Here is a 16,649-nt window from a genome sequence, read left to right as displayed (position 1 = left end):
GGGGGGGGGGGCGGTGTTTAGGGCGGAGTTAGAAGGGCACAGGGCGTGGGCCCTGTGAAGTCCCCATCCCCTTCCCTGGCTCGCGTGGGCACCGCCCGCCTGCCTGGCCCACAGGCTATGGAGAAGGCTTCGACGACGTCATCATCCAGGGGGATCTGGAGGAGCTGAAGTTCGTGGCTTTTTACACCAAGTGAGAGCAACGGGGTGCAGTGAGGGCGGGAAGCAGCAGGAGCTTTGTCGGGAAGGGGAACTCATCCCAGACAAGATTCCAGGACAGGAGCCCACCCTGACCCCGCTGAGGAGGAAGGCTGGAGCTTCCCTAGGGAAATCTGAAGCCTGTGTTGGGCCAAGTGGTAAAGCGCAAGGCAGGGAGGGCTGGGTGCTCAGTACATTCCTGTTGTCCTGGGCAAGATCCCTCCCTGGGACACAGGTAGACAGGAGTGTGTCAGCGTCTTCAAGATGGGGGGCTGCTCCTGGGCATTCCTCAGACTCAGCCACCCTCTCCCTGCAGAGGTGACGAGGTGATCGCCGTGGCCAGCATGAACTACGATCCCATCGTGTCCAAGGTGGCAGAGGTGCTGGCCTCTGGCCGTACCATCCGGAAGCGGGAGGTGGAGTGAGTGTGGGCATGGGTGGCCTTGTGGGGGAGAAGTCCCCTGAAAGACTGGCTCAAGCTGCCCATGGCAGCCAGCTGCCCCACAGCCCTCCAGGGACCTTCCCTTCACTCTTGGTCCCCGTTAGTCTGGGGCTCCCAGGGCTACGAGGTTGTGTGCGGCAAAGACTGTGGCTTGGGAGTGGGCTGGTTATATGTTCTCACAGGGGACAGAGGAAGAGGGGTGTGTGTCCCAGGGCAGGACCAGTGCAGTGGTGAGGAGTCAAGGCCCACTGCTGGAGCGACCAGACAGCCTGGGATACCTGACAGGATATGGTTGTTCTGAGCCTGGCAGAAGCTAGGTGGAGAAATGCCCCAGTGATGCCCCTGGGTACACCCTGCACAGAGATGTGGGATGGTTGGCTGGGGTCCAGGGGGCACCGGACACCAGCCATTACCCTCATCCCAGCATGGTGCCAATGAGGGTCACCCTGTGGGAGAGAGCTCCCAGGGACTGGGAAAAGCCTGGAGACCAGTGGGGGCCTGGAGGCCACAAAACAGGGGTAGGCCTCAGGCTGGAAACAATGGAGGACTAAGAGGGGACATGATGAGTGACATGTTCTCTCCTGGCCTTCTCTCTGTCTCTCTCTCGCCTTCGCAAAGGCTGTTTGTGCTGCACAGCAAGTACGTCCCTCTTGTTGACCATTCTGAGTCTTTTCCACCTCAGCCCAGAACCTCCACCCAATGGTCTACCCCCCTCTGCCCAAGTACACATCCCTGCTGGTCACCAGGGCTTGGCACAGAGCAGGCCCCCTGCTGTTCTCAAGGGCCAGCTGCTCATGGTGCCTAGAGTGGGGAACTTGCTCTCTTCTGTTCTGACCCCTCCTCCCCTCATTCTGGCAGGACTGGCGACATGTCTTGGCTCACAGGGAAAGGATCCTGAGCTTGCAAGCAGTGGACTTGGGCAGGCACACTGGGGCACCAGGGACAGATGCCAAGCCCTGGGGGCAGTTGCCAACCTCCAATTTCCCAGGATCTCCCAGGGCAGAACCTGAGTCCTCCCAGTGCTTGCCTTCCGCTGCCTGGCACCTCTCCAGAGAGGCCTCTGCTGCCTCCACAAGATGCTCACTCCCCAATGCCTCAGCTGCAACTCACAGCTGGCACAGGAGATGGGACAGGTCCTGACTCTTTCCCCTGTTGGGACTGGTCCCCTGCAGGAGCCTGTAACATATTAGGTATTATCTTAAAATTAAAACGCACACATTTGCAGATCTTTGTGACTCCCAGTGTAATTGGGCCAACACTCCCGACGGAAAAAGCAGGTCACGGGAAACAAGCACAACCACAGAATGCTAAGTGCCACACCAAGGAAGTTTGGCCTGTGAGCGCCCAGAGGAGGTAGCAACTGATTCTGTCCCCTACCCCCACCCCTCACTGTCAGGGAAGGCTTTTCCAGCAAGTGCCTTTGGATCTGGATTTTTGAAGGGAGGGGACTCCAGGTAGAAGGAACAGCACGTGCAAAGGGCTTGAGTCAGGAAGGAAATGCTTCTTCGGAGGTCAGAGGCAGCTAGTGCTAGACACTTTGGGAGTATTTGCCCACTTAGGGCTGGAAAAGCTGGGTCCTGAGATGTACTCCATGCTTCCCTAGAAGCAGGTGAAGAAGCTGAGGCTCTGCTATTAGTAGGAATGAGAATCCAGAAGCTCTGCGCTACGCTGCCTACTAGCCAATAAGAACGCCCCAGGACTGGGGGCGCAAGCAGGAAGGGGATAGTTGGGGCGCCTGCGGAAGCCGTTGCGAGCCCGGAACCCTCCATTTGGGAGCCCGGGAGCGGCGGACGATCCAGAACGGAGCCACCTGCAGACGCAAGGCATGCCGGGAACAGCGAGCCCGCCACGGAGGGTCTTCGGGCAGTTCCGCATGGCAGGCGCCGGGGACGTGCGGTCTCGATGGGGTTGGGGACGGGCCTGCGCCTTCACTGGAAGGGGGAACTGTGTGCCCGTACTTCGCCGGAAATGCTTCCTAAAAAGTTACATGCTCGCAGCAAGGTCGGCAAGGTCCCCCGCTGGCCCGCAATGTCACGAGGAGCACTAGGCTCGTCGGGAAGTGCGGGCGGGCGAACGTGCGACGGTGGCCGGAAGTGACGCGCCATCGGCGCAGGGCTCTCCGGGAAATGTGGTCCCTCCGGACAGCCCAGGGCGGTGGCTGCAAATTCTACGGACCCGGTGGCCGGTTGGGCCTGGGATGGCTGGGCCCGGCGGCTCGGCGGCCCCGATCGGGGCCGGGGCGTTGGCAGGTGGCGCGCGATCTAAGGTAGCGCCCAGCGTAGACTTTGACCACAGCTGTTCAGACAGTGTCGAGTATCTGACGCTCAACTTCGGGCCCTTCGAAACAGTGCATCGCTGGAGGCGCCTCCCGCCCTGCGACGAGTTCGTGGGTGCTCGGTACGGCGGAGTTCACGAGATCCTGAGGGCCGAGGGGAATCTGGTGGGGTCGCAGGGTAGAGTCCAGGGGAGAGGCCAGGGCTTGATGACCTGGGATGGGATCTGGTAATAGTAGCTAGGGGGTGTCCAGGACCGTGTTCAGGGCAGGACAGGGAATTTCTAGGGAGTCCTAGGCTGGATGACCCCAGCAGGTTACTAGAGCTGTTGTGTTTACGGGGCCCTTGGGCTGGGGTCCCAGGTGCTGTGCGGTGGGTGGGAAGTCCAGAGTCCCTATGCGCAGGGTCCTTTGGGTGGTGGTGGATTTAGGGTTCTAGGTAGCTCTTGGCAGTTGAGAGGTGTTATCTAACTTCTCTTGCAGCCTGGGTGCTTAGTGCCATTCCTTGGTTACCCCCAGGAGAGTCGTGGCCTTACCACCTTCCACCTCTTTTTTCTTTCCAGGCGCAGTAAGCACACAGTGGTGGCCTATAAAGATGCCATCTATGTATTTGGTGGAGACAATGGGTGAGTGAGTCTGAGCATCAGGGTGTTTGGACCAGGAAGGGAGAAGCATTGTAGTCAGGGACTGGGCCTGGGCAGCTCTCACTACTGTCCTTCCAGATGTTAGCTAATCACTCTAAGCCTCAGTTTCTCCATCTGTGAGGTTCCCTGCCCTCACCTCCCAGATCATGTGGAGGATTAAATGAGATCCTGCATTCAAGACCCTCGGCACAATATCCAGTGGGTAGCACATGCTTGGCACATGGAAATGTCCCTCCTGTTCTAAGTGAGTAGACACAACCTTGAAAAAAACACATCCAGCTCTCCTGCCACTGCCAGTCCTGCCAGACAATTTTCTCTCCCTGCAATTCCCTCTGGGGTTCATCTACATGCACAATTTGAACCCAAAGGTATGGAGGACACAGTTTTATTTATTTCCTGAGTTTTTTATACTTTTTGTAAGGATTTTCCCATGTTGCTTAAAATTCCTGGTAAACAACCTTCCTGGCAACCCCCTGATGTTCTGTTGATGTGAGTACTTCCATTCACATGAACTGTCCCCAGTTATGTTGTAGCTTGTTTCTCTGTGCTGAAGGTGGAGTGTCTGTGTATGACCAGTCGTGTCCATGAGTCCTAGCCCTGCTTGTCAGCCCCATGACGTGGCCTGAAGTCCAAGAAGGGCTGGCCTTTTATTGGCACTATAACCTTGGTCCTGCAGTACTCCCTGGGGGAGCTGACTTGGGCTGGTGGGGTAGTCAGGACCCTCCTAGGACCTGCAGACTGAGCAGAAGGGCCTTCTTGGGCATGCTCCTCCAGCTTCCAGCCTGTTTCCCCAACAGTCTCTTTCCCCAAGAGCAGCTGGAGGGTTCCAATTGCAAATGCAAGTCAGCGTGTTCCTCCTCAGCTCATAACCCTGTGATGTCTCCCTGCCACTCTGACTAAAAGCCCATATCTTCCTGATAGTCGGTAAGGCCCTACATACTTGTGCCCCTACTCTTTCTTGCTGCACTGGGTCACAGTGGCCGCCTTGCTACATTTGGATTCTGTCAAGCACCCTCCAGCTCAGGCCCTTGCACTGGCTGTTCCCTCATCCCACACTTCCCACCCCTCTTCTGATGCTCCTTGTGAGCAAGGCCTTCCCTGATCACCTGGACAAACTGGCGATCATCCTCTCCCTCCCCTCCCGTGCCTCTTGTCATCTCTATTTGTCCTTGAAGCAGGCAGATGTTGGCTATTAATCTGTCTCCTCCATCAAGGCAAGGCCTGTGTTCCTTTCACCGCTGTAACCCAGCACCCAGACAACTCAATACATGTCTGTGAAATGATGGAATGAAATATGGAAGAGTCATCTACCCACAGACATTTACTGGAGTTTTAATGAGAGTCCCCAAACCAGAATAGACCTTGGTGTCCAGCACTGGGCAGTGGGTGGGAAACGGGGCACCTCTGTTCTGAATAATTTTCTGCAGCAGGTAGTTAGTATGACGACCATGTAGCAACAGCAGAAACATTTTTGAAATGTGACACTAAGAAACAGGATACAGTTTGTCTCTTTCTAGTTGCAACTTTGTAAAGACTGTCTTAGTACAAAGAAAGATGGCCTCCTGGAGCATGGGGGAGAGGGCGAATGAGGAAAGGGAGGAATTAGTCACACCACTATCTTTCAAGCCACGTGGCCGCAGGCAAAGCCTTTTATCTCTTCTGTGCAATGGAGATGGCCAGCACACCACCTGGTGCGGGGGGGCGGGGGGAGGGGGGGCCGGCACAGGCCTGGCAGGAGGGAGTGCTGAGCTCTGTTGGTTTGCCCTTCTTCCCTCATAAAGACGAGGGCTGGACAGTAACATGTTGGTTGTGTTAGGTGGTGGATTTGTTTTCCATTTTATTGTGTCATTAATGTTGTTACATTGGTTTTGTAATAAAGAGGTGGCAGGAAGATCAGAGAAGCAAAGGAGCATCGGCTGAGGTACTGGCAAGCGTCTGCATTATAGTGACGCAGCCTCAGAGGAGGGTGAAACGTACGAGTGGGGATTATGGAGGTCAGGTTGAGGTGTGAGTGGTGACTCTGGCCTTTGGGCCATTTCATGCCCTCACATCAGCCACTGGGTGGGCTCCTGAGGACCAGGGTCATGCTTTGGTCCTGACCCCAGACAGGCTGACTGTGCCTGTATGGCAGCCCCAGTGCTCACATCAGCTGGGGAGCCTCCTTTATGGTCACCACTCTCATCCCTTGGGCATTAACCCATTGCCTGGCCCTGTCCAGGTCTCAGGGGTCAGCCACCTAGCCAAAAACAGCCCCCCAGCCTTCCCCATCTCTGGGCTCCTGGCAGGGCAACGCCCTACAGAACAGACCCAGCCAATGCCACCCTCTCTCTGTCTGCCTTTCAGGAAGACGATGCTCAATGACCTCCTGCGGTTCGACGTGAAGGACTGTTCCTGGTGCAGGTGGGCAGACTTCTGCGCTCCAGGGCTCTGCCCTTCTTGCCAGAGAACAGTAGCACTGTGCTGGGTCCTGGCTGCCGGCAGAATCACTCTCGGCAGTCACTCTCATCGTGGAAAGCTAGAGAGAAGTTTCTAACAGGAGATAATCACAGCCCTGGGATGCCACTCCCAGAGCCACTCTGTTTTCCTCCATCTCCTGGGTTTCTTTTCCAGTCCACAGCTGCAGTTGATTATTCTGAATCCTGTTAATTAAGGGGGTCTGTATGGTGAAGTTGCAGGTCTCCAAATTCTGGCCCAGAAGAGCTCTTCAGTCACCAGACCATCTCCCGGGCCAGGGGCTGCTGTGGGATCTGACACGGGGCCACGATGCTTCCAGGATCTGTGCTCATACAGAGTGCTGCCCAGGGGCTGGCAAGAGTGGCTCCTGTCTGACTCCCTGCCACATGGGGCCCATCCTCTGCCAGGAAATCCCACACAGGCAGTGGGCAGCATGTAAGCCCTGGCCTCCCTCTTAGAGATACCCTCCCCAGCTGTGTGGCCTTGGGCAACACACCTGCCTTCTCTGGGCACTGCATATTTGTGCCTATTTGTAGCAGCCCTGGGAGCAGCTCACAATTGAGGGGGAGAAATGGATCCCAAGATTAAGAGATAAAGGGTTTTCCCCTGACCTCTGCCAGCTGCTCTCATAGGAGCACAGACCAACAGAGCCCCTTGTGGCACCACATTACTCTGTGTGTGACCGCCAGTCTCCAGCAGTCCTCTGTGGTAGGGTCTCATAGTCCCCCTTTGAAAAAAAGAGGATTTCAGGGCTGAGGAGATCAAGTGACTGCCCAGGACTCTCAGCTGCTGAGCCTGGCAAGCAGGGCAGCTCCGTTTTACACTGCCACCCTCTGCCCAGGAGCACCTGCTGGCACTGGGATAGCTGCAGAAGTTTATTGATTCCCTCACACTTGATTTTATCGTACAGGTAATAGTTACAGATCAATTTTAAAAATCATTCTGAAGGCTTTACAATTCTTTGTCAGAAATTGCTTAAGTATAAAACTAGGAAACACAAAAAACAAACAAAAAAGGCTGGCCAGTTGGCTCAGTTGGCTAGAATGCAGTGTTGAGAATACCGAGGTCAAGGGTTCAGACCCCCTTAACCAGCCAGCTGCCAAAAAAAAAAAAAGCTGGGAAAAGGGGCAGCCCCAGGTAATCAGTGTAATGAGCTTTTAATTCAATAAATAGAATATATGGCCCCCAGGCCACGGAATACTGTGTAGCTGCTGAGAACATGGGTTTCAATCCTGGAGTGATCTGAAGACCTAGTCACATCTTACTGTTTAGTTGAAAAAGCAAATTACAAAGTATCTACCACATGATTCCATTTAAAAAAGTTTCATGGAGAGTTGTGGACAGTGGTTTTTTGGCAGTAGGATTACATGAGGTTTAGTGCTTGGTTTTTTTTTTCCTTATTGGTTACTTTTTAAATGTTTCTATAATGAGACAGGTATGACCTTTGAAATACAAAAGTAAAAGGAAACATGGGAGTGGCAGGGGCTGCCCTGTGGGGATGTGGCTGCATGGCTGACCCCTGCTGACACTCACCACCCTGTGCCCGCCCCAGGGCCTTCACCACTGGGACGCCGCCAGCCCCACGTTACCACCACTCAGCTGTTGTCTATGGGAGCAGCATGTTTGTCTTTGGTAAGTAGCCTGTCACCTGCTAAGTACTGTGCCGTCTCCTGGGCCCACAGATGCCCTGTTCTCCTGCCGAGCCTCAGGCTCATCGGTCTTTACATGTGCTGTGCTTGGCAGGTGCTCTCTGTCCAGCCCTCGGCTTTGTCTGCCAGAGTCCTCTGAATTCCTGCGCTGGGTCAGGGCCCCTTTCTCTAACTTTCCTGAGCTCATGGAGTTGGGTTGTCTGCCTCTGGTGACTGGGTGGGGACAGAGAACAGCATCCTGCTCATCTCTGTGTCCCCAGAAGCCAGCACAGAGGCAGGCAGGCAGTTGGTGCTTGGGGTGGGGGGAGTGGGAAGGGGTTTGGAGAAGGGGTCCTGGTTTATGCATTTTGAATGGGGCCAGATTCTGCCCCGCTTCCAGGGCTTTGAAGACTTAAATACTGCCTTTGGTTATCTCTGCTGAGTGTTCACAGTCAGTTACAGATCTAACTCCTTGTCTACTCTTCCCCACTCTCACTACTGCACTTGGCCAGTCTGAAAAAAAAAATACTGCCTTTGGGTATGACAGTTTCTCACTCTCTTTCCCCAGGGGGCTATACTGGGGACATTTATTCCAATTCTAACTTGAAGAATAAAAACGACCTCTTTGAATACAAGTTTGCAACTGGTCAGTGGACGGAGTGGAAGATTGAAGGACGGTGAGAGACTTTGCTGAAACCTTTGGGACTAGGCTGGGCCCGGGGTAGCAGCAGGCCTGGGAACTGCCCCCTGTTCCATGACAGATAAGGAGCCTGAGACTTGGAGAGGCCTGAGGGCACACAGCAGGCTGGTGTCTGGGAGTTGGTGCAAACTCCCAGCTGTCCACAGCTGCTCCCAACCTTACATCCTTCCTTTCTTAAGAGACCAGGAGGCACTGCTGACAGGTGCTTCTCTGGTCCTGCTCTGCAAGTGCTCCCTTTGATATTTTGATGGCAACTGGGAGAGGGTCTGTGCCTGTGTGGATATCTGAATTCTGCACCCAGCTGCTGCCGAGCCTTACTAGTTTAGCCTCTGGTGCTGTTGCTTATTCCCGGTGTCCCAGCTGAGGCCCTTGGAGCCCCAAGGCACATGTGGCCATGGCAGCCTGGCTGTGGCCCCTGCTGCATGGGTTGGCCTCACTTGCCTCCTCCCTCGTGCACCAGGTTGCCTGTCGCTAGGTCAGCCCATGGGGCCACCGTGTACAGTGACAAGCTGTGGATCTTTGCTGGCTATGATGGCAATGCCAGGTAGGTGGTGGCCCGGCCCATGCACCCTGCCTCCGAGTGTGCTGAGGGGCAGAGCAGACCTTCCTGGCATTTGAGGGCTCAGGCTGGGAAGGGTGGGCCTGATGGATTTTGAGTGCCACTCGGTTTGGGGGTTTTTTGGGAGGGGTGTGGGGGGAAGAGGAAGCTGGACAGATGGATGTAAGGGCCACTGATCTGAGCCCTCACCTGACCTTGTGGCCCCTTGAGTTGCCCAGATGTGGGTACTCAGGCCCACGGCCAGGAGTGACTCTGAGGGGCTGAGTGAGCGAGTGGATGGTGGGCAGCGTCAGGGCTCAGACCCAGCCCTGGATTCTTGCCTGTCACAGGCATTTTCCTCCTTATTTTAGAAATATTTAAATACTAAACATATATTAATAAAATATATAAATATTAAATAATAAAAATATGAAAAACAAAATATGAATATTAAATATAACATATACTAAATATGCTATATTTTTCCAATTGCAAAAGTGTCACATGCTCATCCCCCAGAACTTTAGCATTACAGGAACTGAACAGTGATGGTGGTAGTTTCTGTGATATCCTTGGTCCTCTCCTGACCCTGGACAGTTGAGTGAGGGGCAGGCCCTGCCAATGCTATATTTTTCCAATTGCAAAAGTGTCACATGCTCATCCCCCAGAACTTTAGCATTACAGAAACTGAACAGTGATGGTGGTAGTTTCTGTGATATCCTTGGTCCTCTCCTGACCCTGGACAGTTGAGTGAGGGGCAGGCCCTGCCACACGGCCCCAGATATCATTCATGAGGCTCCTTATCCCTGTGTGGGCTGAGCAGGGCTGGCATGGCAGGGATTTGGTGCAGCACCTGCCTCCCCCTGGACCCCCGCAGTTCCCACCTCATTGCCTCATCATAGACCCCTAACCTGTGTGGCAGGTTGTTCTTCCCTGGAGCCATCCCTTCTGGGCAGGCCCAGGCCTACCCTGATAACCAGACCCAAGGGGTCCTGACCCCTTTGTTCTAATGCAGGTTGAATGACATGTGGACGATTGGCCTCCAGGACCGGGAGCTCACATGCTGGGAGGAGGTAAGGGGTGCGGGGAGCCGAGGTGGGGTGGGGAGAGGTCGGGGGTGCAGGAAGCCAGAGTGGGGTGGGCCAGAGGTAGGTTGAATGACATGTGGACGATTGGCCTCCAGGACCGGGAGCTCACATGCTGGGAGGAGGTGAGGGGTGCGGGGAGCCGAGGTGGGGTGGGGAGAGGTCGGGGGTGCAGGAAGCCAGAGTGGGGTGGGCCAGAGGCTGCTCTCTCCCCCTTGCCAAAGCCTAGCCTCGACTGCAGTCTAGCTCTTTTCCCTGACCTGCCTCGCCCTCATAACCAATTCCAGTGGTGCTGCACGGTGACTGAAGACTCCGTGCTTTGGCTGAGCAGAGCACTGTGTGTGCAGGATGTGACTTGGTCTTATTCATCCTCATTCAATCAGAGTGAGGGGAGCTGTCCAATGTCCTGCTAGGGGACTTTCCCCTTTGACTTTTTTTCTCTTTAAAAACATGGCTTTAACCCCTGATGATTTAACCCTGATAATCTTAGGCCCAGCTCTTCAAAACTGGGCCCATTTACATGGGTGAGATGGGGCTATAAGCTGTTCTCCAAAATATCCATTTGTGAACCCTCACTCACAGAAGAAGTTTCAAGAATAAAAGTCCCAGCTCAGCAGTCTTAAGTGCATAGAAGTATGAGCCCAGGTTGTGTGAGGGCCCCAGGCTGAGCTCCCCTCCCCACCTCAGGTGGCCCAGAGTGGTGAGATCCCACCATCTTGCTGCAACTTCCCTGTGGCTGTGTGCCAGGACAAGATGTTTGTGTTCTCAGGACAGAGTGGAGCCAAGATAACCAACAACCTCTTCCAGTTTGAATTCAAGGACAAGACGTGAGTGCCCTGGTGGGGGTGCATGGTCATTGCCCATGCCTACATCTGGTAGCTATGGCAGCCTGTCCTTTAGAGCCATCACATACAGCAGGAGCCTACAGCAGGAGCAGGGGTGTGCAGTGCCCCTGGCAGGCCCCTTGGGGCATGGGTGCAGCTCAGCAAAATAGGGCCTTGTCCTCTATGAGAGTGAAGGATGCCCCCTGCCCTGCAAATAGCTTGTTCAGAGCCACAAGTAACACATATGGCCAGCATAGTTCTCATATGATGTCAGAAGACTGGAGGGGGAAGTGCGTAGGCCCTGAGTACTTCTGGCCTCTGGCTCTGGGAGCGAATACAGGAGAGGGAACAAGGAGTTCCAGCTGCAGGCCAAGGGGGTTTGGGAGGGAACTTGGGAACTGCTGTGGAGACCAGGAGTGGGTCGGAGGAAGGCCAGGGCACCCCAGGCAAAGGGAACTCTGTTGAGTGAGGGTCAGCGTGGAGCAAGATGGCATGGCTCTGCTGGGCCAGGATCTGTTCTGGTTCTCCTGCTAGCTTAACAGAGGGGATTTTCTGGTGGAAGGTGCAGGGAAACCCTTGGAGGGAGAAAAGATTGTTGGAGCAGCATCAGGATGTGGGGTCTGGGCAGTCCCCACCATGGGGACTTAGCTTTGGGGATTGTCCAACTGGGCAGTGTGAGCACAGTGACCTGCCATTGCACATGTATGTCTGCAACTCCACTCCCCAGAGAGTGGGACTACCCTGCAGGTCAGATGCCAGCCCTCCTCCCTGTCACTGCAGTCTGCTCTATGGCAGGGGGAGAAGGAGGCTAAGGCAGGACCCCATGATGGGCTGCATGAAGCCAGGCAGGGCTGGTGCCAGAGCTAAGTGGAGCAAGGGATGCTGGACACACATGCTCTGGACCTCTCTCAGTACCCTGGGCTGGTCACCACAGGGACTGCAGGGGGATGTCCCAGTAGGGGCCTGCTGTGGGGAGGCCTCGGGGGGAGCAGGGTCCCTGCCCCAGCACTGGTTCACTGTCATGTGCCTTCAGGTGGACACGAATTCCCACTGAACACCTGCTCCGGGGTTCCCCACCACCCCCACAGCGGCGCTACGGACACACCATGGTGGCCTTTGACCGCCACCTATATGTGTTTGGGGGTGCAGCCGACAACACACTGCCTAACGAGTTGCATTGCTATGATGTGGACTTCCAGACCTGGGAGGTCGTCCAGCCCAGCTCAGACAGCGAGGTGAGTGCTGCCAGGGGCGAGGAAGGGGGTCCTGGGGGTCCCAACCTGCTCCTACCCTCTCCCCAGCTCCTCACAGCCTCAGGGGGCTCCCAGGACTCCAGACAGCTACCAAGAGCAAGGTCAGGATGCATGGCCCTCTGCCCTGGATTCCTGCCCCTCTAGCCTGTTCTTTATCCTGCAGCCTTCGGGCTTTTAACATTCCAGATTGCCTGGTGTCTGCACTGGGCTACTGTGCTGCAGACCTCCTCCCAGGCTGGCCCAGCCACGCAGCGAGCACCCTCCCCTGCAGCTCCTCCCTCCTCCTAGACCCACAGCCTTCTTGGGCAGGGTTGGCAGGAGACCTCTGGGTCACCTGCCTGACCCTTGCTGACTGGTCACATGTCTGAATGTTTCTCCCCACCAGGTTGGTGGGGTTGAGGTGCCCGAGCGAGTGTCTGCCTCTGAGGAGGCACCCACCCTGACTGCCGAGGAGCGGGGCGGCTTCAAGAAGTCCCGAGATGTGTTCGGCCTGGACTTTGGCACCACCTCAGCCAAGCAGCCTGCCCAGCTGGCCTCAGAGGTAAGGGCCAGGGACCGTCATTAAGACTCTATCACCCTGTGAAGCAGGTCCTGTGATTAGTCCCTTACACAGATGAAGAGTCTGAGGCCCAAAGAAGTACTTGCTCAGGGTTGCAGAGCAAAGGAGGCACAGGGCCAGGAGCCCACACCCTGCTGGCCTGCCCGTGGGGGCCCTGCTGCAGGCTCTGTCCTCTGGGGTCGGTGCAGAACAATGCACTGAGTGCTCTGTCCATGCCGTGGGTCCGCACAGCCAGACCTATCCCATGTACCTGCACAGCCCCTGCTCCTGTTGTGCCTGCGACTGCACTGGGAGCCCTCTGCCCTCGGGGACTGTGCTCTCTGGCGCCCACTTCACGGCCATGCAGTGCCGTGTTCTTGCCCACAGCCTGGCCACAGCCAGCCGCACTGTTGGAGACTGCCCCGCGACCCCCATCCCACCCTGCCAACTTGTTGCCCCCTTCCCAGCTGCCCAGCGGGAGGCTCTTCCATGCGGCTGCTGTCATCTCAGATGCCATGTACATCTTCGGGGGCACGGTGGACAACAACATCCGAAGCGGGGAGATGTACAGGTTCCAGGTGTGGGGCTCATGGACCTGCAGGGCTAGCTGTGGTGGATGGTTCCCCATCGATAGGAAACAGGCCCAGTGGGTAACGGCTGGGCTTGTCCAAGTGTGCCCATTTCTGGGGCTGAGACTGACGGGATGGAAGCCTTTCTGAGCGGTCCAGCAGTTGGGGTGGGAGACCTGAGGTTGAGGGCAAACTGAGATGACACTAGGAGTGAGGGAACCTCAGTGCAGGTGGGGCAGGGCGTGGTTGTATGGGGGCACACAGCAGAGCCAGTGGAGGGAGCTAGGCTGAGCTGGGCTTAGCACTGTGGCCTCAAGGGCCCCTACAGCTGGGGAGAGTGGAACCAAGGCTGAGAGTGGTTTCTCTTGGCTGTCCCTTCCCAGACCCAGAGGCGCAGGTGGTCATGGTGCGGGTCCATGGAAATGGAGGGGTCAGGGACAACTTCCTGGGGGAGATCAGGGTGTGCTGAGGGGTCATGAGTATGTGGGTCCAGGCACAGAGTGAGACGTCACAGTCCTGCTGAAGCCTGGGGCCCAGTGCAGGTGAGAGTAGTAGCGGGAACCCCTCTCCTGGTGTGGGGCCGCTAGAGAGTTGCAGATGCCAAAGACCATAGCGGGCAGTGCCTTTGGGGTGGGCAGGCACTTCCTCTTCCCCTCATTGGCTCGCCTGCTTCCTGGGCCCCAAGGGTCAGCATGACTGGTGGGAGCCTCAGGGTCAGCTTGCATGGTCACCCTGGGCCTGCCCTGCCATCCTCAATGTCTGGCAACACTGGGGTCTCCTTCTGCAGTTCTCCTGTTACCCCAAGTGCACTCTGCATGAAGACTATGGGCGGCTATGGGAGAGCCGCCAGTTCTGCGATGTGGAGTTTGTGCTGGGCGAGGTGGGTGCCTGTCCTTATTCTCAACCCACCTCCTGTGCCATGGAGTAGGAGGTCCGTCCCTCAGAGGCATGGCTTACTACCCCGTGGTGCCTGCCCTGTCTGGCTGTGCCTCTGTCCCCAGGGCCAGAGTCCTGTGCCCTCCACTTATGCATCATTTTTTGCACAGAAGGAGGAGTGCGTTCAGGGCCATGTGGCCATTGTCACTGCACGGAGCCGCTGGCTCCGCAGGAAGATTGTGCAGGCCCGGCAGCGGCTGGCCCAGGTGAGGTGCCCTCCCTGCCCCACCCTCACCAAGCAGCTGTGTCCATTGTCAATGGGGTGTCCTTTAGCCCCCTTCTTCTCCCCCAGAAGCTGGAAGAGGAGGCAGCCCTGGCTCCCAGGGAGGCCCCAAGTGCAGCTGTGGGTGGAGCCCGGCTGCCCCTGTTGCGCGTGGCCATCCGGGAGGCTGAGGCCCGGCCCTTTGAGGTGCTCATGCAGTTCCTCTACACTGACAAGATCAAATACCCGCGGAAAGGTCTGTCTGGAGTGGGAGTGCAGGGTGAACAGGTTGGGGTTGGAGCAGCAGAGCTAGGAGGTGGGTGTTGCTAGCCCTGCCTTACAGATGGGTCCCTTGAGGCTTAGAGGCTCTGTCACCCCTGATCACCTGTGGCCACAGCAGCCAGCATGTGGCCGAGCCACCATCTGAGGTCTTGCAAGGCCTTGTTCCCACCTGGCAGCCCCCACCCACACTCATCCTAGGAGGGAGCCCTGGGCCCTGTCCCCCAGCTCTCCCCTCCTGGGGTCCCGAGGCTCAGGTGCTCTGGGTGCAGGCCACGTGGAGGACGTGCTTCTCATCATGGACGTGTACAAGTTGGCACTGAGCTTCCAGCTGTGCCGCCTGGAGCAGCTGTGCCGCCAGTACATCGAGGCCTCAGTGGACCTGCAGAACGTGCTGGTGGTGTGTGAGAGCGCTGCCAGGCTGCAGCTGGGCCAGCTCAAGGTGCGGGCTGGGGTCACCGCTGCTGGCTGAGCCCTCCTGGGCTGGGTGGGGTGTGCCAGGCCACAGCCCCTACCCTGCCCACCTCTGCCAGTCCCTTGCCCAGCCTGTGGCCCTGGCCTGACCCCGCCTGCCTGCCCGTGCCTGTCTGTCCCAGGAGCACTGCCTGAACTTCGTGGTGAAGGAGTCCCACTTCAACCAGGTGATCATGATGAAGGAGTTTGAGCACCTCTCGTCCCCACTGATTGTGGAGATTGTGCGGCGGAAGCAGCAGCCGCCCCCTCGCACCTCCTCAGACCAGCCTGTGGACATCGGTAGGGAGCCCTGGTCCCCCTTCCCTGGGGATTGGAGGGATGGTGTTCATCTTGGGTAGGAAACCTGGGAGCCATGGAGAGGACCTGCCAGGCCCTCTGGGCCCAGGTGGGTGCTATGGGACCCCGGAGTGCTCTTCCAAGTGCAGGGACAGACAGGGGCAGCCAGTCTTCCTCACAGGAAGAACCCCCCAAACCATTGCGCTTTTCATGGGCTGTTTCTGGGGATGGACACAGGGTATGTCTTTTTGGCTAGGATGTCAGGTCTGATGGCTCAGGGTCCCAGTGATGAGTTGCTGGGCATCTCTTTTAGGCAAGTGAGGGGTTAGAACAGCGCACAGATCTAATGTGCTCCCATTGCTTCCTTGTCCCCACCTAGCCTGGGAAGGGACATCACAGGCTCCTTTGTTCCCCCAACTCTCCCTAGGGTCCATGCTGACCTTGGCTGCTGGCTCTTGGAGACACCAGAAGCCACGCAGCGGGCCTGGTTGGGGCTCCAGCAGGCAGGAGGGAGGAAGGCAGTGGGCTGGGTCTTGGAAGCTCAGACGTTGGGGGCTGTAGTGCTTGAGTTGGTCCAGGGGGCTGAGGAGAGAAGAAAACGGGCTGGTGGCCCGTCGCTGCAGGGCCAGAGTGAGGCTTCGGGCCCGGGGCAGCTTCGTTCAGGGCAGCAATGTGGACAGATGTGTGGGAGGTGGTGCCTGTGGAGTCCCGAGGCCGCAATCTGAAGCAGCCCTTTGCTCAGGATCTGCTCTTGGCATGGGGGCGCTTGCTCAGGGTCCCTCCACACCCCAGGCACATCTCTAATCCAAGACATGAAGGCGTACCTGGAGGGGGCGGGCACGGAGTTCTGCGACATCACACTGCTCCTGGACGGGAACCCGCGGCCGGCCCACAAGGCCATCTTGGCCGCTCGCTCCAGGTAGGTTTGGGGCCCAGATAGGAAGGCAGGGTGGGGCCCAGATACTGGCTTCCTTCCACTGAGCACTGGGTGTCTGCCTCCCCATCTGCAGCTACTTTGAGGCCATGTTCAGGTCATTCATGCCTGAGGATGGGCAAGTGAACATCTCCATCGGGGAGATGGTGCCCAGCCGCCAGGCCTTCGAGTCCATGCTGCGCTACATCTACTACGGGGAGGTCAACATGCCGCCTGAGGACTCACTGCATCCTCACACCCTGGGGGTGCTCCCAGTCACTGCTGAAGGGTCCTAACACCCACCTCTGGTGGCTTTGAGGCCCAACCACCCTGTCTTGGCCGGATGATCTTGGTCTGGGCCTGGTGCTGGGCCTGGTGCCCTCCAAGGGCTCTCTGGAGCAGTTGGGCAGCTGGCAGGAAGGGGATT

General features: G+C 57.0%; 1 protein-coding gene across 4 annotated transcripts in view; it reads left to right on the top strand.

Annotated features, from left to right (window-relative positions):
* The window catches only part of LZTR1 (leucine-zipper-like transcription regulator 1), a 29,764-nt gene that overhangs the window by 11,272 nt on the left and 1,843 nt on the right, over positions 1-16,649 (top strand). For 2 of the 4 annotated variants that reach the window (XM_008575525.1, XM_008575526.1), the window contains 3 exons: positions 115-190; positions 512-616; positions 1,496-1,865. In XM_008575525.1, the coding sequence (XP_008573747.1) occupies positions 115-190; positions 512-616; positions 1,496-1,535 (221 nt within the window). In that variant the 3' untranslated portion in view covers positions 1,536-1,865. Of the gene's footprint in view, positions 1-114; positions 191-511; positions 617-1,495; positions 1,866-2,786; positions 3,035-3,472; positions 3,536-5,896; positions 5,954-7,559; positions 7,640-8,203; positions 8,313-8,795; positions 8,880-9,888; positions 9,947-10,645; positions 10,786-11,815; positions 12,018-12,420; positions 12,577-13,040; positions 13,152-13,929; positions 14,023-14,188; positions 14,285-14,370; positions 14,537-14,831; positions 15,002-15,155; positions 15,313-16,101; positions 16,229-16,319; positions 16,470-16,649 lie in introns of those variants that run through there. The other 2 variants (XM_008575527.1, XM_008575524.1) reach the window with 2 other exon arrangements.

This window comes from Galeopterus variegatus, unplaced genomic scaffold (assembly GCF_000696425.1).
Source record: "Galeopterus variegatus unplaced genomic scaffold, G_variegatus-3.0.2 Scaffold1204, whole genome shotgun sequence".
Lineage (NCBI taxonomy): Eukaryota > Metazoa > Chordata > Mammalia > Dermoptera > Cynocephalidae > Galeopterus > Galeopterus variegatus.
This window is presented reverse-complemented; position numbering and strand designations above follow the sequence as displayed.